Source organism: Lemur catta, chromosome X (genome assembly GCF_020740605.2).
Source record: "Lemur catta isolate mLemCat1 chromosome X, mLemCat1.pri, whole genome shotgun sequence".
In the NCBI taxonomy this organism is placed as follows: Eukaryota; Metazoa; Chordata; class Mammalia; order Primates; family Lemuridae; genus Lemur; species Lemur catta.
In genome coordinates this window covers 62,943,009-62,968,872 of record NC_059155.1, presented here as the reverse complement: position 1 = coordinate 62,968,872, position 25,864 = coordinate 62,943,009, and the positions used below count along the sequence as shown (strand labels likewise).

The 25,864-nt window shown below is 35.9% G+C and overlaps 1 protein-coding gene and 1 long non-coding RNA gene across 3 annotated transcripts in view; one reads left to right on the top strand and one right to left on the bottom strand.

Moving 5' to 3' along the window:
• Window positions 1-2,637: 2,637 nt before the first annotated feature.
• LOC123628323 lies at window positions 2,638-22,446 on the bottom strand. Its single transcript, XR_006731604.1, has 3 exons — window positions 22,418-22,446; window positions 13,928-14,027; window positions 2,638-2,675 (listed from the first exon to the last, which is right to left on the bottom strand). It is a non-coding gene; the product is annotated as an uncharacterized LOC123628323 (long non-coding RNA).
• Window positions 8,238-25,864, top strand: part of GLRA2 (glycine receptor alpha 2) — a 177,339-nt gene continuing 159,712 nt past the window's right edge. Inside the window, exons 1-3 of one of the 2 annotated variants that reach the window (XM_045537961.1) lie at window positions 8,238-8,464; window positions 8,906-9,083; window positions 11,217-11,350. In XM_045537961.1, coding sequence (XP_045393917.1) covers window positions 9,016-9,083; window positions 11,217-11,350 — 202 coding nt within the window. In that variant the 5' untranslated portion in view covers window positions 8,238-8,464; window positions 8,906-9,015. Of the gene's footprint in view, window positions 8,465-8,729; window positions 9,084-11,216; window positions 11,351-25,864 lie in introns of those variants that run through there. The other variant, XM_045537962.1, reaches the window with a different exon arrangement.

Below are 25,864 nucleotides of genomic sequence, written 5' to 3'. Positions count from 1 at the left end.
ACAGAGTGGGCTCTGTAGTATGCCTTCCATTTCCAATACAACCAATGCAAGGAAATAAGGAACATACTGGCCAGTGAGTGGCCATGAAAGTCAGGAACCATCATGGACTCTTCAGTGGTAGCTCAGAGGTTTCAATTTGAGAGATAGAGACTACCCATCTGATCCCGGAGATATTTGTGATGGGTAATTTTAGGTGTCACCTTGACTGAATCAAGGAATACCTAGAGAACTGGTAAAACATTCTTTCTGGGTGTGTCTGTGAGGGTGTTTCCAGAGATTGGCATGTGAGTCAGTAGACTGAGTGGGGAAAATCTGCCTTCAATGTGGGCAGACACCACCCAATCTGCTGGGGGCTTAAATAGAACAAAAAGGCAGAGGAAAGCTGAATCTGTTTTTCTCTCTCCTGGAAATGGGACACTTCTTTTCCTGCCATTGGACATTGAAACTCCAGACTCTGTGGCCTTTGGACTCCAGGACTTGCATCAGCAGTTCCCTAAATTTTCAGGCCCTTGATCTTAGACTGAGAGTTATACCATCCACTTCCTTGGTTCTGAAACTTTTGGACTTAGAGTGAGCCACGACACTGGCATCCCAGGGTCTCCAGCTTGCAGATGGCCTATTGTGGGACTTCTCAGCTGCCATAATTGTATGAGCCAATCACCTAATAAATCCCCACCCATATATCTGTACAGGGATACCTCAGAGATATTGCAGGTTTGGTTCCAGTCCAATAAAGCAAATATTGCAATAAAGTGAAAATCATAATAAAGCAAGTCACACACATTTTTTGGTTTTCTAGTGGATATAAAAGTTATATATACACTATACTGTAGTCTATTAAGTGTGCAATAGCATTATGTTTAAAAAATATACAAACCTTAATTAAAACGATCATCTTAGCCTTCAGTGAGTTGTAATCTCCTTGCTGGTAGAGAATCTTGCCTTGATGTTGAAGGCTGCTGACTGATCAGGGTGGTGGTTGCTGAAGATTGGGGTGACTGTGGCAATTTTTTAAAATAAGACAATGAGATTTGTCTTATCAAATGACTCTTTCTCTCATGTAAGATTTCTCTATAGCATGTGATGCTGTTTGATAGCATTTTACCCACAGTAGAACTTCTTTCAAAATTGGAGTCAATTCTTTCAAACCTTGCCACTGTTTTATCAACTAAGTTTATATAATATTCTTAATTCTTTGTTGCCATCTCAACAATATTCACAGCATGTTCCCCAAGAGTAGATTCCATCTCAAGAAACCACTTTATTTGCTCATTTCTAAGAAGCAACTCCTTATGCATTCAAGTTTTATTATGAGATTGCAGCAATTCAGTCACATCTTCAGGCTCCACTTCTAATTCTAGTTCTCTTGATATTTTCATTACATCTGCTGTGAATTCCTCCACTGAAGTCTTGAACTCCTCAAAGTCATCCATGAGGGTTGGAATCAATTTCTTCCAAAGTCCTGTTAATGTTGCTATTTTAACCTCCTTTCATGGATCATGAATGTTTTTGATGTCATCTAGAATAGTGAATCTTTTTCAGAAGGTTTTCAATTTACTTTTCCCATATCCATCAGAGGAATCACTATGGCCTTACATAATGTTGTTCTTAAATAATAAGACTTGAAATTCAAAATTACTCATTGACCTATGCTACAGAATGGATGCTGTGTTAGCAGGCATAACACGAATCTCCTTGTACATCTCCATCAGAGCTCTTGGGTGACCAAGTGCATTGTCAATAAGTAGTAACATTTTGAAAGAAATCTTTTCTTCTGAGCAGTGGGTCTCAACAGTGGGCTTAAATATTCAGTAAACCATGCTATAAATAGACGTGCTGTCATCCAGGCTTTATTACTCTATTTACAGAGCAGAGGCAGAGTAGATTTATTGTAATTCTTAAGGACCCTAGGGCTTTTTTGGAATGGTAAATGAGCATGGGCTTCAACTTAAAGTTATTAGCTGCATTAGCTTCCAACAAAAGAGTCAACCTGTCCTTTGAAGCTTTGAAGCCAGGCACTGACTTCTCCTCTCTGGCTATGAAAGTCCTAGATGGCATGTCCTTCCCATATAAGGCTGTTTTATCTACATTGAAAATACATTGCTTAGTGTAGCCACCTTCATCAATGATCTTGGCTAGATCTTCTGGATATCTTGCTGCAGCTTCTACACCAGCACTTGGTTCACCTTGCACTTTTATGTTGTAGAGATGGCTTCTTTCCTTAAACCTCATGAACCAACCTCTTCTAGCTTCCAACTTTTCTTCTGCAGCTTCCTCACCTCTCTCAGCCTTCATAGAATTGAAAAAAGTTATGGACTTGCTCTGTATTAGGCTTTGGCTTACGGGAATGTTATGGTTGGTTTAATCTTCTATCCGGACCACTAAATCTTTCTCCATATCGGCAATATTGTTGTTTCACTTTCTTATCATTCATGTGTTCAGTGGAGTAGTGCTTTTAATTTCCTTCAAGAATTTTTCCTTTCCATTCACAACTTATTGTTTGGTACAACAGGCCTAGCTTTCAGCTTATCTTGACTTTTGCCATGCATTCTTCACTAAGTTTAATCATTTTTAGCTTTTGGTTTTAGCTAAGAGACATGTTACTCTTTCTTTCACTTGAACACTTAAAGGCTGTTGTAGCATTATTAATTGGCTTAATTTCAATATTGTTGTGTCTCAGAGAATAGGGAGGCCCAAGAAGAGGGAGAGAGATGGAGACAGCTGGTCAATGCAACAGTCAAAACACATACAACATTAAAAAATTAAGTTCACCATCTTATATGGATGCAGTTTGTGGTGCTCCAAAATAATTACAACAGTAACATCAAAGATCACTTATCACAGATTGGTATAACAGATATAATAATAATGAAAAAGTTTGAAATATTATGAGAATTCCAAAATGTGACACAGAGACGTGAAGTGAGCACATGCTGTTGGAAAAATGGCACCAATAGACTTGCCCAATGCAGGGTTGCCACAAACTTTCAACTTGTAAAAAACACAGTATCTGGGAAGCATAATAAAGCAAAGTGCAATAAAACTTGGAAGGCTTGTATATTTATGTAAACCTCCTATTGATTCTATCTCTCTGGAGAACCCTAATACAATATTATATATACTTAGGAAATGGTGTTCTCTAATATTGATCTCACAAGCCACATGTCTTAATGACCACGCATCCTCATGCCAAAGGATTTTCTCACCTGGGAATCTATTCTGATTTAGGGCCCTATTGTGAGAAAAGGATCTGTTTGAGGCAGATGAATCTCTCCTAAAATTCAGGATGTGCATTTTATCAAGTTGAAATTGTCTTTACTGTTCTCTGTGAAGAAATATCCTAACGACTAAAGATTTGATAAAACAACTTCTTACCCTCTCTAATTTGCATCAAACCTCTACTTGGTGGGTGTCAATTATAAATTAATAGGTCCTTTCTGAACTCCTACTTTATCTTTTCAAGTAGAGGAAAGAATGTCCATATTTGAGGAGGACCATCTTTCTGTAGGAAGACCTGTAAGAGTTCACTAGGAGTCCTGATGCGGGTTGTTGATATTTGGACGTCTTTTGATTCTTTTCTTGCGGAAATTGACTTTGAAACTCTTACTATGGGCCGTCCATTCATCATATTTTTGTGTGTGTGTTGTAATATAAATGTGACCAAAATGTCATCAATCAAGGGCATTTAATGCAATGGAATTAGAGACATAGTTATTAAAAATAGTTGTGTGTGTATAGTAGGCTTTCAGTGACCTCAAAAATAACACCAATGACACGTGATGAGAAATAATTCTTTTCACTTTGATAGTAAATATAAAAAGTGTGACTTTGTTACTTAATCATGTAGACTTGGGAAAATTGATCAACTTACATGAACTTTAGATATATCAATTATTGTTCTGCCACATAGTATGGATGTTTTGAAAACTGTAAAGCATTATGTGTATGTTAGAGGTTATTAACATTTATCAGTATCAGTAAATGATGCTGATGTTCTATTTGTTTATATCTTTTAAAATGTTTAAGATTTAGCATCATATAGATCAAATATTGTGTATTGATCTTTATGATATCATAGGATGGGTCAAAATCTTCTCGTTTCTGTGTTAAAAAAGAGTACAAAATGAGGGTGCCAAATTCCTCAACCAGTTGTAATTTGGTGAGTTAGAAGCATAGGAGGATTAGACTTTAGGTTCCATTGCATTGCAAATAAGACCTTTTTAAAGCTCCTGAGACTTAGTGTCCTTGAAAGTAGAATTGTCCAAGGAACAAGGAAAAAACATAAATTTTAACAGTCAGTAGATACTAAGAAATAAGATTTAGAGCCTGAAAACACATCCTCAGCTGTGATTTCATGTGACTTTCTAGAGTATTGTACAGAGAAATATTTTATGTAACATGTACATTTATATAATTATGTAATATTTTGTGTTATATGTATTTTGCTTATTATGAAAATGAAGCTGAGAGGGATTAAATAACTTTTCCAAGGTCACATCACTGAAGAGTTTTAGAAGTAGAACTTGAATCAAGGACATTGAATTCATAGTCTCCTACTTTGATTTTCATTTTATGCTGTAGACTGTTGAACCACTGAGCTTGGTTTCCTTTCAAATAATCCAAGTTCTTAACTTGTTAATTTCCTAATGAGTAATTTAAAATTTTTTAACAAACTTTTAATCATTGTGGGTACATACAGTTGCATATATTTATAGGATACATATGATATTTTGATACTGGTATACAATCTGTATTAATCAAATCAGGGTAATTGGGGTATCTATCACCTCAAGCATTTATCATTTCTTTGTGTTAAGAAGTTCTGACAGAACTATTTGTGAACTATACATATTTACATATATTATTTTGTTTAAGCCACACTTCTGGGTGCATATTTAAAATTGTGCCAGGTGCACTGTCGGGAGAATGAGAACGGACGCGCTTGGGACTCTGACTCGGGGGGATGGGTGGGACATGGAAAATGTATATAACCTAAACTTATGTACCCCCATGATGAGCTGAAATAAAAAAAATATATATATAAAAAAAATAAAATAAAATAAAATTGCATCCTAGTTATTATCAATACCATTATGATTATTGTCATTATCACTGAACGTATGAGGATAAATGGTGGACCAAAACATCTTCTGTCCCTGTCTATTGTAGAGATTATTATTTAAGCAAATAATCATACACATGTATACATGCAATGATGATGAGCTCCTTGAATCAGAGTTGCAGAGTACTAAGAGGGCATATAGGGAGAGTTGATAGAGCCATGTAGGTCAGGAAAGGCCTTCTTGAGGAAATAATACTTGAGCAGAGATTTGGAAAATATGCTGGTGTTAACCAAAGACAGGGGGCATGAGCACTCCATGGGATTAAGCAATAGAGCAAACATGAGGGACTTAAAAAAAAAAACAATATGACTAGAGGAGAAGAAATGAGATATGTAGGGGATGAGACGAGGGACAATATAGGTATGGGCCAGATCATATGGAACTTTTAGGCCATGTTAAGTTAGTTTCCTTGTTTTACCCAAAGATCAATGAAGAGCCTTAGTGTTAACTAGGGGATGTTCCATAATCAAATTCTGATTTTGAGCAATCATTCTGGTTGCAGTGTACAGAATGAGGTGGGAGAGGGTCAGCTGTTGGTCCAAGTAGACTAGCAAGGTAACTATTGCAGCAGTACAAGCAAGTGATAAAGATATCTCAGCTGAGGTAATGGAGGTTGACATGGAAAGAAGTGGAAATATTTGGAACATATTTGGGAGAAAAAAATCAATAGGGCTTGGTGAAGAAGTGGATATAATAAATAAATGATGGAGAGGGAGTCTTAGAGATGATGCCTTGGTCTTTGGTTGGTGGCAATGAAACAGGCACAGTAGAAAAGGAGCAGGATTTGAAGGTGTTATCAAAATCTTAGTTTTGACATGAGGAATTTGAAGAGCTTTTGAAACATCCATCAGGAATTGTTTCAGAAACAGTTGGATGTATAGGTCTGAATGGAAATATACATTTGTGTGTCATCTGCATAAAAGGATAATGGAAGTTATATTATCATAATATTGTCTAAGAGAGTATAATGTGAGAAGAAGAGAAGGCATAGAATACAGCCTTTAGGAAATGCAACTTTTGTAGGCCAGGTAGAAAAGGCTATGCTTGCAAAGGAGACAGAAGAGGAGGCAAACCAGGTGGGAGTGCACTGTGTCACAGGGTCAAGAGAGGAAAATGCTTCAAGAAGAAAGAAAAGGTACTATGGAAATGCCAAGTAAGATGAGAACAGAAAAAAAATGTCCTTTGGCCTTCGTTAGAAGGAATTCATTGGCAGACTTAGTGAGAACTGTTTCTGTGGATTGACAGGGCTAGAATCCAAATTCAGGAAAGCTGAGAAGTAAAATGAGGAGGCTAGATTAGATCCTCCCTGAGGTCCCTTCCAATTCTAAAATAATATAATGCTGTGATTTCTTGCTGCTGGCCAGAGTCTCCCTTTGTCACAGGTTAACCCACTTACCCTACTCCTGATTAATCACATGACTGTTAAAAGAAATGATTTGCAAAGACTATATTACTTTAAACATCATTACAACCTTAAACAAATTAGGGACAAACAATTCCCTTCTACTTTTACATCTATATTTTCTTTTGGAAAGAATCTTGAGCACAAAAAATCTTGAATGATTTTTTCCTATACAACTAATTGAAGAAATATTTCCAGGAATTGATTTTATTTTTTTGGATCAGGACTGCAGGGATAAAATCAGGTCTAGAGTTTCCATGTGGATGAATTTGGAAGTGAACAGATTTGAAGCTGCAGTCCAAGGATGTCTCACACTACACCATACTGTTTTTCTTTTAAATTGAATCATTTTTTTCCCTAGGCTTTGAGAGTTAAGAAAACACATCCAAAGAATTGATTTTGTATGTAAGCAGAATGCTTGGACACTGCTGTATTTTATCTAAAAAGAGGTTCCTATATTTTCACTGTCATGGTGGGATAGAAATCTGGTGAAAGGCTATACAGACCCCTGCTATTCACAGTGTAATCTGTGGACCAGCAGCATCAAGTTCAGCTAGGAACTTGTTAGAAATGCAGAATCTCAGGCAGCACCTCAGACCTACTGAATCAGAATCTACATTTCAATAAAATCCTCAGGTGATTTATAATAACATTAAAAGGTAAAAAGAACTTGCAAAATATTTCCTCAGAATCCACTTCTTAAAAGCAAAGAATGTGTTGTTTCTCTGCTATTACATTTAAACTGACCCAAGGGCAGATTAGTCGTTTATGGACTAAAAATTAATCATATTATTTTGTTTTAAAAATTAAGACCTCAAGTGGAGTGCCATGGTGACTAACAAGGTTATATTTCACAAACAAAACGTAGGTTACTCACCCAGCTTATCATGGGACATGCAGTTTTCATTCTCCCTTGCCAGAAAATGCTGATTATCTGCATTGAACTATCTATCCTTCTTGTTTTTTCTTAGTAATAATATTTGTAGATTTAACTTGAGACAACAGGGTTACCCGTCATGCTTTTGTACTGGATTTATAAACTTTCACTATTTTCAGTCTCTTTAGCCACTTTAGGAGAAAAACATCTACACTTTATTACATGATCCTTTCTGGTGATTAACATCTGGAACGGGCAGAGGAACTAAACTCCCAGTCTCGCTTTTCCTTGCTCTGTTTCTAACATGGAGCCCAGTTTTAACCTTTAACCAGGGCAGGAAAAGGTTGCTACTGCCCTCTGCTGGCACATTGTCTTTTTGCCTTCCTCTACAAATCTGTGACTTGAAGAGAAGGTTCAAGGATTTTGAGCCACTGAAGAAAGCTCAGTGGAAGGGGTTCTCCCTAGTGGAAAGGTAGAGAGAGCCTTTGGAACATGCGGCTAAAATCAAATGAAAGCATTCAAGAGGGTAGGAAGGCATAAAGTGCTTCTAAATTAAATTATCAGTCCTCATGAACCCTTTTCTGTACACGGGCTTCTCTATGCCAAGGAAATGTCCCCTTCTTTTCAGCACAGGACTCCTCTTTTTTTGCCTCTGGCTTCCACTGACAAGGAGTGGACTGACCACACTCCTATTACAATTTCAGTACTCTGAATCCTGTTCTCTGTTTTCCCCAATTTCCTTTTCCCACGCCTAAACCTTATTTCCTTCTCTTTTTCTGCTTCAAACTCCCGTCCCGCCCACCCACCGACAGATTAGCATTTCCAGGAGCTTAGACCCCAGTCTCTCCGTCTCCTCTGACCTCTGTTCTCCCCTTGTTGTCATCGCACCCCTTTCAGCACCCCCTGACTGAACGACCAGTTTGCCAGTCACTCTTTGCCTTTGAACAGCAGGCACGTCCCCTCTTGAATGCCTCTCCCGGACCCCCGCCCCAAGCGACTGAAAAAGGAAACATGCGCACTTCAGAGCTAGGAGCTGTCCGAGTGCTGAAATTTATAGGCTGGGTAAGATCACGTCTCCGTCTCTTTCCATAGCCCTCATTCCAGCACAGGATCTCAGCAATTTCCCCCTCTTTCCCCTATCCCCCACTCCAGTGCTCAGAGTCCTTTCTTTTCTCTCATTTACAACTTTTTTTTAAAAAGGAGAACATTTTCTAGGGAAAAGGGCTTTGCTAAACAGAAAGGATATAAAACAAAAGCCACAGCAGCCCGACTTCCAGCATGGCATTGTCACCAACCCCCTTTGCATGGTGATGTGATTAAGGTAGCAGCATTTCTATTATTCAGGAAAAGCAGCTGGGGGATTCATCAGTTCTGAGTCTTTGTCTTTCCTGGGTAACTGATGGTCCCGAGCCTCGGTTTGACCTGACCATGATGCCCAAGACTGACACTTTTTGCTTTTTCTCAGCAAACTGTACAAACCCAAATCTCTTTTTGATTTTCAAGGAAACTAGAGTCCTGCCAGGTTTCGAATCTGGACAATAAATAGATACTTTGTCCTAGCGTCTTTCTGGAATCTTTTCGGGATATTTTCCATAAGCATCACGGAAACAGGAATGAACCGGCAGCTAGTGAACATTTTGACAGCCTTGTTTGCCTTTTTCTTAGAGACAGACCACTTCAGGTAGGTGAAATGACTTTGTATGCTGATATTTTATACATGAAAATTGTTTTAAAAAGAACATGTCATGTAATTGTTATCTATTTTTCTGTGCCCTAGACCATATTATTTTAATTTTATAGAAGAGAATTAGATTTCTTTTGTTCATTTAAAAAGCTTAATTATAGTGGGAGGGTAGTAAATTTTCACAAAAGCAAGTTTTATGATGCATAGCTCCACTCTATGCATTTCAACACGCATTTTCACAGCCGATGTGATATCAGGGTAGTCTGATGAGTTGCATGCTCTTTACATTTCGATGTATTTTTCTTTCAAATTCTTCTTGAAGTCATTTAAAGGGATTATTGAGTGCAATGTTTTTCATATGATGAAAGTGATTGGATTAATTTGCCAGGAGCATGTCCATTTTATATAAAATATAAAAGAACCCCAATTCTCAGCCAACTTGGGACTTCTATTATATTTCAGCAACTAGAAGCATACTGTGAGGACTACAATTCAGGAATTTTCTTGAAACATCAAAAATCTTTTTTTACTACTATATTCTACTGTTTAATCTATTTGGAAATTGATTGCCTAACAAAATGTAATTAATATGACATCTTAGTATGTATATATGTATGAGAAACGGAGTATGCACAATTAAGTGAAAAATCATTATTTTTATGCTTACATTTTCTACATAATTTACTAATTGTCAAATCAATTGATACCTCAAAATATCAAATTATTACCAGTAAGTGAAATAGCCATCTAATGACAGAGGTGTAAGGCAGGATAGAGATAAGAGATTCTCTTACAACAACGTGTAGAACTCTTCATTTAATTTTCACTAAATTTTATGGTATTTTTTTACAGAACCAAGAGAAGTGAAACACATAGCAATAATGCTATGAATACGGGGAAATCCCACTATGTTCCTTTCAGGTTTACACCTCCCTACTATGATTAAGAAAAAATATAGGCTGGGTTTTATTAGAATCATCATCATCATCACCACCATCATCCTCACCACCATCACAACCATCATAATCAAATAATACTTGATTAATCAGATGAATCTTCATATGGGAATGTGAGTATTTCTGAATGATTGTATCAATTTTTAACTCCTACCAAATGTTTGTATCATCTTTGCACTTATTTCAATGCCCCTTCTTTGAAATACTGACAAGAATGTGATTTTTTTCTTAGTAATAGAATTAACAAGGCTATTTGATAAACTATTGAAAACAAAGCTTGTAAAATATATACTTTAGGGAAGAAATCAACATTCAATCACCCACTAGATATTGTGAAAGAATTTATTTTGTTACAAACAAAATATGTTCTTTTTATAAGCTCTCTATTACTCTTAACAGGAAAATAGAAATTTGAAAAATTTTCCAATCAAGTTTTAGTGTTTTTGATAATGCAAAAGAAAAAATGATTTAGAAGTGGTTTTTCACTAACATTTTATTTGAGAGTCAACAATTTGAATGCTCACATATAAGTAACAACTGATGAAGTAATAGAAGTAACAGACATGCTCATTGTTGACCTATTTTAAAATGAAGTTAAATTTCCAAGTGAAGATTCTCTTTTAGATATCATGTTGAAGAATATTAATAGTTAATAGCTGCAATAGAATCTAGCAGGTGAGAAAATAAGCAATGGGATAGTTAGTTGCACTGATTACTTTGTTCTGCCCATCTCATTATGTATTTCTTATAAAAGGTAGAGGACTTATATTTAGGCTGAAATGCTGAAACAATTTTTTTTTAAAGTCATGGGGAGAGGATTTTAAGGCAATCACATGAATTTAAAAAATTATTCTCACTTCTCAATAACTCTAGAAAGAAATAGCTTTAACTATCCATAAATCTACCTAAAGCTATGTACATGTTTAATCTCAAACACCTTATGGTTAAAGTTTAGAAACTTAGAAAATTTGACTCAGGATTTATACTTCTCATCATTTAAAGTTAACTTTAGACCATGTACAAGTTCAGAAGTTGGCCAAAGAGTGTATTTTTCTATTTTTCTTATTAACATATTAAATATCTTTACCAAAATGTGATGTTAAACATTCTGTGAGCACTAGTTCTCAAGGGATGAGAATCAAATTATTGTTAAAAGAGCTAATGATATGTTTAGGGTGGCTTTCTGCAAAGACCATGACTCCAGGTCTGGAAAACAGCCTTCGCAGACCCTATCTCCTTCCGATTTCTTGGACAAATTAATGGGAAGAACTTCAGGATATGATGCAAGAATCAGGCCAAATTTTAAGGGTAAGTTCCACTCAAATTTATGTTAAGGCTTTGAGAAATCTTTTAGATGTTTGAATAGTTTACTCTGAAAAACATTTTCAGGGCTTTTTGTTATAAAATGAAAATGACAAATATAGTATTCATTTTATTTTGTCATTCTCTTGAATTAGTCACTAATTTAAATATCTTAAATTTTACCTGTCACTTTCCACATTTGAAAATGTTCCCTGTTTGTGTTTTATTCCACAAAATAAAACTAGTCTCAGAGATTATTGCCACAGCCCCTATTTTTTTCTTAAGTGGGAGTGTGGCTAAAAGTGAATACAAGATCAAATGATGGACTTGACTTTCATGAACATCTACCAGCACGCATGCAAGATTCAATGATTACACAAAAATCTTTGGTTTCAATTTTAAGTATTTACATAAAAGTGGAATTTGAGTCTCAATATAAAACATGGCATTTTACACACTTTCAAGGCCTCTTTAATTTCTAGACTTTGTGAGAAGAGGCTCTAATTTAATACATCAGAAATTTTTAGTTTCCCCTTGTTTAAGCATTGTAATTGTTTATTTCAAATTATTTATCTGAAATTAACAAAGATCATAGAATTGTAAAGTGCACACATCAAATATGGTAGATACTTTCTTTGTTCAATTAGAAGCAAACCGAAGACTTTTGTATTTTTGTTTGTATAATATTACAAGAATGTAGTTAGTAGTATGTCAAAATATATTTTTAATCTATTTGGTTTATTTTTATTCTGAATATGAAAAAACCGTGATAAGAAAGAACAAATTATTAATAATTGAATTATTTTGATGCTTTAGTTTTTAAATACATGTTTTAAATGACAGCTGTATTTCATTTTGTAATTGAATTTAACATAATGGATTGTAAAGTGTTTATAATATTTCATAAAAGGATAAACCTATAATGTTTTATATATTACATGGTAATTCATGGATTGCTTTGGTTTTGCTTATTAGCAATGTAATTGCTTTGCTTTCTTTGAGTTTTAGCTTCTATTATTGGCAAATATAAGCATGAAAACTAAATTCTAAATTTATTTCTTTGTTAAATGCTACACCTCTGAATATACCCAGCTAATGGGTACATTTTATAAAGAAATATATCAGAATTTTGGCAAAACAGGTGTTTTTGATTTATAGATTATTTCTAAAAGAGACAACTGAACTATGTTTTGAGTTCAATTTTTCTGAAAAAAATCTTCATGTTCATCTCATTTCCTATTAATTTTGTGATCATTGCTTTGTAAGTCAGTATTTGAATAAAATCCTATGAGTAATAAGTCATGAACCAGCTTTCAATGGGATTGCTCATTCATACATTTATTCACTTAGCCGTTCAACAACTTTTCAGTCTGGATTATATGCAAAATACTAACTGCCAGGTGCTTTGGAAAGTTGAGATGAAACATGTTTGGGTTCTCCCGTCAAAAATTTTAGGGGAGAGTGAAGATGTTGCATGAATACTTACACTATTAGATAGAAATAGGTAAGTGCCATTAAGAAGTACAGATAAATTGCTACAAGATTCCAACAAATGGAGGGATAATTTTCTATTAAGTTATTCATGGTAAGCTTTATAGATAAGGTCAAGAGATGGAAAATTGTTTCAAGTTTATGAGCATATTGTTTTATAGCAGTTATTACTCATTCTTTTCTAGAAATGGTTTTCAAACTGGCAGAAAAGTGCAAAAGGTAACAAACACCCTTGATGCTATTGCTACTTTGGCGTAGCATGAACCATCATTTCCACACAGTTTTTTTTGTCTAGTTCTTCTGGGGATGTTACCCTTTGGAAATGACATTTATCATGTTTCTAAAGGATGAATGAATGAGGAGAATGTCAGGTTTAGCAAAGCATGGCCATGTTTTTGTGATTTATCTGCTATTTAAAAGGCTAAGTAACAGGATATTTTAATGACTTATGAAAAAGAAATGGGGTGGATATCACTTAAGCCTCTAATATTCATGGACTTCATTGAGTTTTGTCTCCTTCTGCCTTTAACTCTCCACTTCAACGAACACTGCTATTCTTTCATAAACTTTATATACATAGACCATTTATATCAGATCAATTACCTGACATCTCTCAAAGTTCTCTTCATTCTGGGGAGCTTGGCTTTTCCTGGATGTAAAACATTATACATATTCTCGACTAAAATAATTTTCTCCTCCTTGGTGTTCCCATAGAACTTTATATGTCTAATACGATCCTTTTCATATTTATGTTTTATCAATCCACCCCTACACTGCATCTGAGAGGGCAGGGAAATGCCTTATTTTATATATACATGCATAAAATATTGGTAGTGTAGGGAAAAGAAGTCATCCTTTTCTCTAGGATGATGAAGTACGGACCAGGAAAGAGAGGGGAACGCAAATCAATTATGAAGATTATTGCTTCTGATTGGTTGTAGTAGAAGTTGAGGGTGGGAACTTTTGAGGGATCAACTATCAGTCATAGTGGCAAGTAAAGATGATCTTAGATGAGATGAAAAGAAATAAAATACAGAAATAATAGGGAACTTGTAACATTGTGGAGGTTAAGAAAAATGCTATAGTACTTACCATGGCTGTTTAACAATATATCAGTGAGAAATTTTATATAATACGTAGAAATGAAAGGTGATTAGGAAATATGCTTGCATCTGGAATCGTGGCAGGCTCCCTGTAAATGCCAAAAAGCAAATTTGACTATGATAACAATAAACATAATGATGATGACAATTATAATAACAGTGACAGAAGGTCAAAATTTGACCACAAGAATAAAATCAAGAGCCAAATATGGGCCCCTTGAGGTAAAGGGAATAGTTATTCCAGAAGTCTTATTAAATGTTAGCATATTTCTCTGTTTTCCTTGCTGCCATCCAATGGTAAGGGAAAAAGAAATGCATATGCATAATTTTTATTATTGGAAAGATTTTTTCCGACATGCTTTCAAGTCAGTAAAATATTGCATGTCTATTCCATATCCTTAATGGGCTTGGAAAGATGTCATAATGGGCATATAGGCAAGAAGGAAGATGGATGTAAGCTAGAAGAGGGAACCAGAAATGATTCAGACTTAGACTCTGTAATTGAGAGACATTCTTAGAAACTATAGGAAAAAATAGCTTTTCTGATGTGCTGAAGCACAAGTGTATAAACAAAGTCGTGAGTCAGAACTGCCAATTGAATTCCATCTATAAGATACACAGAGACCTGGGTCAGATCTTGTCAAAACATAAATTTTCAAAATCTTCAGTTCAGATAAAAACACAAGCTATGTCCATTCACAATTACCTGGTTCTGAAACCATGGTAAATGTTGATTCTATATTGACAGAGGAGCCTGTTTCCCCACTTTGGTGATTTGTCTCATTTTCTGTTGATTTATCATGGTATTATGCCACCATCCTATCAGATATTCATTTGTCAGTATTATTGTATTTTGAAAATGTCACTTTAAACATTAAGCTTTTAATGAAATGCTGAAACTTAAGCAAAATGCATTAGTTCTGTTTCTCTCTTTTTGAAAAGAGGCCTTTATCTATTTTAATGAAATTTTCTTTAAAATTCTTTAAAATTAACTTAGAGTTATATCTTGAGTTTCATCCCAATGTGAATAAATACATTTCACTATAGCATTCTTTCTGGGATAGGATCTAGAATAGATAATGCCAGGAGATAATTATTCACTCCATTTCTTTGTGTATGCCATGCACACTAATTTTTTTTCCACGTTTAGAGACCTAAATTTGAAAGTGTGACATGTGACATTAAAACCTACATTTGCATGAAATATGGTTTCCTGCAGTTTCCAAGGAGTAGCAGCTCAGGAGGTGTCTCAGATATAAGTAGGACCAGATCCACTTCCATGAAACTGGAGGTCTTCAGGTTTTGCCCCTTGGAAATGATCCTGTCTATAGCCAAGTGGAGCTCAAGTTCAAATGTTGTGAATACCAACCCCTGTAGGGGGAGCTTGAGCATGTGTCCAGCAGGGTCACTTGGAAAGGGTGCTTCTCTCAGTTAGCCATAATGCAGCCCCAGCATGAACATTTCTTTGATCACCCTGGTTGATGTGGGCATCAGACATTATATGGGTTCTGAGAAAGAGAAGCAGAATGCTTGCAAGTACCAGAAGCATTAAACTGGAGTGTAGAAAGTAGCAGAAGCCTTTAGGTACCTGAAAGAGCAAAGCCATGGTCATGCTGAGATTGTGGTTTTATCAGGAACTGCACAAAGTAATTGGCTCAATTATAAGTCACCTTGGTAGTGACTATGGAATTATCTGGACTATCCATTGGATAGTTACCTTCTTCACAGAAGAATTCCTAGTCTCCCTTAATTCTAGGTCTCTCTTAATTAATCAACAGCCTTGAGGTAAATCACTCCTTAACTGCTAAGGTGAAAAAAAGGCCCTAATGGAACTAAGCCTATGTTGAAACATACGAGAGTCATTGTTAGGAAGTATACAGAAAAATGGGTTTTCAGGTTTCAACAAATGTCAAGCATGAGTCAGAGTTGTCAATTTTAAAGATTTTTAAAGGTTATAAATAAAACATATGATTGTTTGAGACACTGTGTTTTAGTTATGAAAATAGCAGCCATTTTAACTGGCCTAGAACTAAGCCCAATTGCAAGATAGTTGACATTCCTATCAGGAAAAAATTGTTCTTGGCTGAATACATAGGCTATAGCTCTCTGTGGGGACCATTCATTGAAGAAACTAGAGGACAACTAAGGGAGAACAAAAAGAAGGAAATAGAAATTTATGGCTGAAAGGAAGAATGGTTTTAGGAAAACTATTATAAAATTACTTTGCAAAGTACATATGCTATGTTTATATATCCACCTTCCAAAGTACATGTAGTATTGGGCCTATGTGTACAGAGTATATCTGTATATATACATATGCTATGTTTGTATATGCAATAGAGTATCTCTGAAAGATACACAGGAAAGTGGAAACATCAGTTACCTCTGAGAAAGAGCACTAGATGCCAGGGAGACAGAGGTACAAGGAAAAATTACTTTTCTCTGCTTGCCTCTTGAATATTGATCATTACATGTATTTCCAATTCAAAGGAGGAATAATTGTTACTATTTGTAGAGAGATAAAGTCCAAGGGAGCTCCTCTCTTGGGTAGCATGGTCCATGGTTGCAGATTAGAGTCAGCAATAACTCTTCCTGTAAGTGCAGTAACATGCATGTGGCCTGATTTCAATAGGACTCAGAAAGCCTGCTTGAAATCCCCTGCCCAATATACTTCCCCAGCCTAGCTTGCTACTATAATGGCTAAAATTATAGCACTGTTACTTCTGTCCTTGGGTCAAAGATTTTTAACTCATATTAAAAACCACATGATGGAAACAAAAGCAAACCTAATTAGTCACTCTATAAATTGAATGAGAGTATTTGGTTCTAGTTTGACATGAGGGGAGAACACGAGGACCCTAGACATTTTAGAGTAGGACCATAGGAGATAAAAATGGGGAGAAAAGCTTATTGGAAAACAAAAGGCTGGGAGTTACAAAGTGAAAGTTATAGATGACAGTTTTGTTCATGAAATGATGTTGATGAAGATTTTTGAACATCCAAAATCCACTGGCTGTGTTACAGTTTATTTTAGCTTTTGTGTGTTATATGGACATCAGCTAACACATTTGTACATACTAGACTCCAACTATGGGCTTGCTGGCGTTTTTCAGGGATTTGAGGTGGCATCAAGAGGGCATCTATAGATTCTCATGCAATCTGGCAAAGCATATTCCATTAAGTTCATCAGTATGTCTTTTATTCCATAGTGACAGAGTAGTGTAGTGGAAAAAGCCCTGAACTTGGATCCAGAAGACCTAGGTTCATGTCCTGGTCCAGATACTTTTGAGAAAAGATGTCTTTATCTATCCATTCTTCAGGTTTTCTTCTGCCTTTACCTACCTCATGTGGGTTGTTCTGAGAATCAAATGAGATCATGTATGTGGATGATTTGTTTCCAACTATTATTATAAATCATTAGAATTATTATTACCGTCCCCCCATTTCTCTCTTTTTTCCAATTTCTCTTTTATAACCAAAACTTACTATGTATTGTCAAAGCTTACCCTTCATGGTGACTGGGTCTTCATAATTGTTTGTTTTTCTAAATGGAAAGAAGCAAGTCAGAGAAATTCTGGCATCTTAGTTTCCTATCAGAGTAAGCATAATGTAGATGTCAGCTGGTTTTCCTTGTATTCGTTGGGAAATGGGAAGATTTCCAACCTGAAAGGGCTATTTCGTATTCTTAAATATGAAACAAAGAGGGAGCCATTTGTGGAAAGAAATTACCTTTATCCATTCAAATCCTATCCCTGATTACTTTTTGGACTCACTTTTTTAAAATAAACCAAGTAAAAAATACAGAATAAATTTCCATCTAGAAAGGAGGACCCAAATTTAGCTGAAGATAATATGGCTGTCATTTCTGATGTATTTTCTTGTCCAGTTACTGTATTTACAAGGTTCATTGCACAAAAGTACTGAGTTGATTTCCTATTTTAGAATAAGTATTTAAAAGAGAGCATTTGGTCTTTGTAACATGGCAGGTTAAGGGCACCAGAAATGGAAGCCCATAATTTAGTCTTTGAAAAAGTATTGGATTGCTCCTTGGTTAAGTCTAGGTAACCCATATCCTTAATATCCTGAGTTCTGTAGAGCTTGCTGGCCCTCCGGATCCTGAAGGACAATTCAGTACATTTTGCTGATAATCTGAGACTTCATTTTTTAAAAAGATAATAGTATCAATATCTGAGTATTTTGGTATTATACTTAATGAATGTACAGTATGATGTGTCCAGTCGGGGCAGTTAAATTTAGAGCAAGGTAAGAAAAAAAAAGTCATTAGCTTGTTCTTGATGGTGTTGGATATTTTTCTTGGTGTGTTGGATCAGACACTTTTAGAACAGGGTCTTAAAAATGGAAACATATCTGATTAAGCCTCATAACAAGGTCTTTGGAAGCATTCTGGGATCCCCTTGAAGTTAATGTCTAAGAGACTACCCTGACAGTGGCATGCAGCATTCGCTCATTGACTTCTTCCCTGAGAGGGTTACTCTGGATACTTGTGGCTGATTATAGACACTTTCAGCCATTTGAAATCCACTAAAGGAAGGATATGAGAAAAAGGTATAAGTCTCTAAATGGTATTCTGAAGTTTGCAGGACATTTAAGAACAAAGTCACTAGGTTACCCTCTTAGAGTCTAGTCTGCCTTGCCAACCAAGGTGGTCATGAGGCAAATACAAGAAGGAAGCTGGACCCTCTCTCTCACTCATGCCCTGACTTGAACATGAATACACCAAATGGTGGCTCTGTATACTCATCTAAGAGAGCAAAAGAAATCCTGGATTGAGTAAAAATAAAAAATCCCATAGGTAATTACCATGTATAGGACTATATAAATCTTGTTTTCTATTTTTTCTTTTTTCTGATGGGGGTGGGATATATTTTCTTGAGGGAAAAAAAGCCATACTTGCCTATGCATTGTCAAAGCAATAGAATAAATTTGTGGCAAGGGAGCATATATGTTGTCAGAAAAAATTACTTATAAAGGTTTTACATTTTTATATTTGAGTCTAAACACATAGTTCATTTCTTCATTCCTTTAATAAAATAGTTACTGAGTAGTTATTATGTGCCAGGCACCATGTTAGGTGCTAAGTATACAGTGGTAAATAGAAATTTAAGCTTTTAAATGTCAGTTCTCACTACTATCTTGCTTCAATAAAAACTGGAATATAATTTGTAAGTTGAATGCTGTATCATCCAGGATCTTTATGGGAAAGAGATGGCATACTCCAACTGGGTGTGAGAGAAAAATCAACCTGTAAAGGGAGAGTGTAGTATTCTGGGACCATCGGCAGTAGACCTGAGGAAGCAAGGGAGGGAGTGGTTACCAGAATCTAGTGAAGGCAGCTATATAGAAAGGCCACCTAATGGGACCTGTGGGTCAATGTAGTCAATTGATGCCATCCTAGCAGGAGTAAGCCTGGGAAAAAATAGCCTGACCTCACTCTCTTCCTGCTTTCCATTCTCCTGTGAGAGCCTTTCATTGGCCAGATCCAACTAGAAGTCAGAGGGCAAGGGAGCCTATTGATGCAAACCCTGAAGGTCAGCTTCCCTGAATACAGAGAAGAATAGAAAAAAGAAGAGAGTATCTTTCAGGGGAGGACAGGAAGATAACCAGCACAAATGTCAACTTATGAGCAAACTCACCCTTCAATCTTCAGGTGGTGGAGTAGACACTAATGACAAGTTTAGTAAGCCTTTCTTTATTAGTCTGGAGAAAGCAGGGAAGTGAGAAAGGGATACCATTTGGATATATTATCCCAATAGATAAATGCTACCTCCAAAAGCAAAGAATAGAGAGGAATATAGTATAATGTGATAGTTCTGTCTCCTAAACAGAAAATTGGAAGAGGCACAATCAATGGACTGGTGTGTATGTATGTGTGCGATGGGGTGGTGTAGGGGAGGAGAGCAAGAGAAAGAGGGGGAAGAGAGGGAGAGGGAAGGAGAAAGGGAGTGAGAGAGATATCTTCCTGTGGAGTATATAAAAATAATTCATATAGTTTCCTTTGTGTCTGATTTAATATGTTTGCTAATATTAGTGTGCTTGTCCTTGCAGTAATCTCCTCCAGGCTACCCATGTTGGGATGTGTTGTGGGCTTAGATTTGAGCACAAGACTTAATGCCAAGTCTCTCTGGGGCAGCATTTCTGAGAAATATTCTTTCCCTCTGTGCTCTTTGTTCCACATAGATCTGGAGAAAGGATGTTAGAAGAAAAGACTGGGTGAGGGTTTAAAAGAGCATGAGGACCAGGGGCAGAGTAGTGCGCATTTCCAGGAAATGGTGAGTTCTGGGAATAGTTAGTTACTCATTTCCCACTCCTTGGCTGGTTTGATTACCGCACATGAAATACAGCTACTTATTGTGGCAATTCTGCTACATTAGGAAAACCCCAGAACTACTTTACCACACAATTTTTCTTTCACTTTTAAAACCCAAGTGTACATAGAAGATAATATAATCCATCTTTTTCTGATTTATTTACATTTAAATACTTCAAGATGTTGATTTCTAGGAAATACTTCGTGACCAACAAGGCAGTTGAGATTTCTTTCATTAGGCTTTCTCTTAGAAAAAGCATGTTTGCCCCTCTCCCCAAAAATGTATTCAAAAAACAAAAGATCTGTTTATTTAGCTTTGAATCTCAAAGGCTCTGAAAAGTGAGTAATGCACACATTTAGCAAATCATATTTTAACAACTCAAGTTAGATGATATGATACAGGATAATTTATAAATATACTGTATGATGCTCACAATGGATTTCTTGTATTCTATTAATACTTCTTCCTTTGAATTAACTCTGGTTTTACTACATGAGCTTTGTATGTAGTATGTCAAATCAAAAGATTTAGGATTTAGTACTAAAACAAATTGGCAACCAATCAGATGTATTTCTCAAACCATGTTTTTCAGAAGACCTGCTTCAGAGCCACCTGAGAGTCTTGTTAAAAGGGCACATCCTGGGCCCCACACCACTCCAGTGGTACTGCTGCAGAATCTCTGGATGATGGGATCTTGGAATATTAATTTTAACAAATGCATTATTCTCTGCAGGTTAAGAACTACAGGATTAGAATGAGAAATTTTTGCTCCTGTGTCTGTATACTTCTCTATAGTATTTTTTCCCAAGATACCGTGTGCCCATATTGCCTTACCAAATGAAGTTGGGGAGGTGGGGCAGTGGAATCACACAAGAGAAAAAAAAAATCTAAACTGAGACTCAAAAGGCCTGGTTTTAGCTCCAGTTTTGAAAACTATGACCTGGACCTTGCCACCTAACCTCTCTTGAGGTTGATTCACTCTTGTCATCTCCAAAATAAAGGACTTGGACAAAGATGTCTCCCTATATCCCTTCCAACTTTGATAGTCCCTGGTCCAAAAAGTCTAAATTAATATCTATGGATATGTCCTTTTGCAAATTATTGATTCATCCACAGAAGAGATTTGGATGCATCTAATCTTCCCTAGAAAATAAGTCTCTTTTTTGAGAAATTATTAATTCTATCCAGAAGTTTTTGCAGTTGTCCCTATCTTATTTCAACTCCCAATATTTCAAGGGTGATCATTCTTCTCTGGGAAGATGGAAGACCCTGGAAACTTATGAGGAGGATACTGAAGAAATAAGCCATTTATAATTTTTGCCTTGCTTTTAGTTTGGAGGTAGCAAATTCATGTACAGAGCCTGTTTCTTGGAAAAGTATCTACCATGTTTCTTTAGTTCAGCAACTGGCTAAAGACGTTTCTCAAAACACTAGTCCTGTGAAATTTTCTTTGCTATAAGTTTTTAAATGTAAAATAAGCATGGGAAATTCTGTAAAACATCTTTTGAGGGAGATCCAATATCCATTAGCAGATTAAAAAGTTTTAAGAAAACATGCAATAAAAATAAATATACAATAAATATTTAAAAATTTTTTTACACAGAGGTTTGCCTTATACTCATTTGATCGTAGATATCTTATAATGAGTAACATCCTGAGGAATCATCCTGTTTTATGGAATACTTTGGAAAATGTAGTCTTGGTAAAATCCAGAAATCTAAAATAAATTTTGCCAGGAAAATACATGATAATGATGGGAAACCAAAAGATACATAAAATATGATGATCTTCTAGAAAGATAATAGTCATAAGAGTGAGAAGACCCATACACACATTCAGTAAATTAGGCTTTTATTTTGATACATCGTCAACATCAGCATTAGGATGCCACAAAAGAATTATTCTACAAGTTAGAATATTATTGCAGGCTATTTATCTACTGCTTCATTTACATAAATAAACAGTGGCATTTTTTAAAAAAAAATTGAAAAGACATTAGTCAACACAGCAAAATACTTTGATCTAATAATCACCTTCTATTTTAGTCTTCATGATTTGTGAAAGCTGAGTGACAAATACACATTTAAACAAGTGACCTTTAACCTGAAATTAGAGACATTTCTTTAGTAGATTATGACAAAGTTTCATACCTGTATGAAGAATGTGCTTTTGGATTGCCATCTTCTTTTTCAGGCAGCTTTCAAAGATGGCTAAATCTTGTAGTCATGCAATTTTCATGCAAATATTTATTGAGAATTTTTTCCCATCGTTTCCTTGAAATGAAATTTTAAAAATTTAAAACCATACATAAAATGTTATTTAATATTGAAACTATGTAATATTTATTTTAAATAACTTGTGTAGATTTAAGATTAACTTCTTATTTATCAGTATTAAAATATATTCTAAGTTGGTCTGCTTAAAAATGATCATATTTAATATACTTATAAATTCCCAGGAAAAACTATTGAAAATTGTTTTCAATGAAGATGAAGGCAGAAAGAGAAATGTCTTTGAAATATTACTAAATGTCTCAAGAAAATGATGATATCTACATCTATCTATCCATATATATATTTTTAAACATAGTATATATTTAACTTTTAAATTATTATTAATAGTTCATGATTTTTTTCTTCCTGTTTCTCACTCTAACCTTTTAGGAAGATGTAGAGAATGAAGTAGGGAGTGGAGAAATAGTAAAGATATCTTAGACTTAATGAATGGCTCCTGATTCATGTCATTTATTTTATACAGTAGATGAAGACAGACAAATTGGTGGTGGAGCCCCTACATGTTCTGTATCAAACTAATCCTTAATTTGAAACATTGTTTCAAGGTATCTAAAACGATGACATTAGCATTGTTAGTAGTCTAGGCCATACCATCCTGAATGTGCCTGATCTCATCTGATCTTGGAAGCTAAGCAGGGTTGGGCCTGGTTAGTACTTGGATGGGAACATGGCTAGTATTCCACTGTACAACCCACAGATAATGGAATACTGACTGTGTTAGTCTGCTTCGTGTTGCTATGACAGTATATCACAGACTGGGTAATTTATAGAGAAAATAAATTTATTTCTTACAGTTCTAGAGGCTGGGAAGTCAAAGGTCAAGGAGCCTATATTTGGTGAGGGCCTTAATGCTGCATCATCTCATGGTGGAAGGCAAGAAGGCAAGAGAGCATGCTATAGAGGGAAAGGAAGAGGGCCAAACTCATCCTTTTATCAGGAATCCACTCCCACCATAACTAACCCACTTCCAAGATAATGGCATTAATCCATTCATGAGGGCAGAGCCCACATGACCTACTCACCTCTTAAAGGCCTCTCTCAACAGTGGAAATTAAATTTCCAACATATGCTTTTGGGTGACACTTTCAAACTATAGCATCAATTAAGTTTTTCTTTTGCATGAGGGTTGGCAGTTTTAGATACACCGGATCTTGAAGAGAAACTGAATGAAGATTAACTATAAAGAAGCCCTTTGGGCATGCACATGGTTTGCTTACTTTATCTTCAAATTTTGTTTTGTATTGCTTGGGTGTCTGACTCAGATTCCTTGTTATCATTTGCTTGGAAGTATCATGGCTGCTTCTCCATTTCCAAGGGGTAGATGGTGGCATTAGATACTGAGGAATGGGAAGGTGACTTTGTTGAATTCTGAGTTATAGAAGTCATGGAATACAAACAAGAGGATAAGATTTTCTCCAGAATTCTGAGATCTACTTTCCAAATGAAGTATACAGTGTCTTGCCAAAATATAAAAATTTAAGACATCATCCCTGTTTGAAAGGAAATGTCACATATATTCAGCGCCATGCCTTATAAATAGGAAGCCTTGGCACTGAAATTTTCACTTTTTTTCAGAGGATTTTTTAAAAATAGATAAATGCTTCTCTACCTGTTCTACCCAAAATTTGAGGCCACAGTTTGTTAACAAGGTTATTATACTATTCAGTATTCATTTTCTCTGGAAATTCCCATTGTATTTCCTCAAATTAGTGACCACTCTGTGACCAGTGGCATTGTTGGCCTGATCTTTGTCAAACTAATCCTATATTATCAAACATATTTTCTCTAGCTCTCCAAAAATAAGAGGAATTATCCACAGTCTAGGATAACATTCCTTTTATTTCCCCCAAGATCCTAAGACTCACGTTTGTTTATTGTGCACATAAGCCTCATTTAAGTACATCCTTTAATCAAATATTCTGAGCAAATATTCCCACTTAAAACCCAGCAGGCGGCTTCCTGTGCCATAGATCTCCTGAATGCCAACCAAGTTTATAACATGCAGGGCTTTCAGCAAAGTGTATGAATTTGTGACTTGGGGCAAATATTCTTAAATCCATTAAGAAAAGGATTTCCTCAGCAAGAGAATACATTTATCTCAAGGAGAAAATTCCACAGTTCTACTTGTCAACCAGACTCTGCAAATAGGATAATTACACACATTTTATTTCCTGCCTACTTTTGAAACTGGGTTTGCAAAGGGCTCCCGGGTGAAGAGTCTTCCACAGCACCCCCTCTCCCCGACTGAGTTCATTTAAGAGGTGTCAATGTACAATGAACGTCACTGCAGCTTGAGTGAAGGAATCTTTGTTTAGCTCAGTGGAAGTGGATTGACATGTGAAGCTTTCATGATTGAGTTGTGCCTTTACTGTGGGTCCTCTCTCTTTCTCCCACAGAATGAAAAGAATATAATTATTACATAAGAATTTGGAGCCATGTGCTAACAATATGTGTCATAATAAACTGTGTATACACAAGTGAACAGGTACCCTCTCAGTGTCCAGCTTTTCATATAAATACCAGAATAAATTATCTGCTTCACTAATAGAGTAAAGCACTTGAGGGTATTAACAAAAAGTGTCCATCAGTGATATCATGTAATATGACATATTCATCACAGAATGACACTTTTGAAAAAAGTTATTGACTTCTGAGGGCTGATGTGGCAGGTGCAAAGAAGGCAAAGAAATATAGAGTGGATAAAAAATAGATCCTAAAGGAAAGCTAAGATCAGAAATAAATGCCTGTACTTTTTTTTAGAAAATCTGTAGTGCAGCTGCTCTGGGGTGCCTGATTGGCTATATCTTTATCTGAATGCACAGAAAAAGCAAGCTGAGCTGTCACCCAAGGGAGTGCAGAACTCAAAATACTAGTACCCTTGATGTTCTAGGCCTCTCATGACTCCTTCTGAAACTCTCCTGGGCCTTCTCGTCTCTTGGATAAAGTCCATATACTTGCACATGGCTTATAAAGGTCTTCATGGTTAGGTTCTTTACTACATCTGTCTGAGGTTGGGCTCCCAAGAAGTAGACCCTGCGTTCAAGTGATGTATTAAGGATAAGCAATTAGGGGAGACATATAAAAGGATAAGGAAATCAGAAAAGGAAGGAGGAAAGCCAAGCAAGTTGGACCTCAGACAGAGTCCAACAGAGGGTAGGTTGTGCCTCATCCCTCAGGGGGAACTCTAGACTGTAAGCTACATCTCAGAGTTGTCCTTATTGGAGGCGAGGGCTGGGTTTTCATATTCCCCTCTGTGTCAGTTATTGTTTAAGGACTGCCCTCAGGGTGCGTGGGGATGAGTGG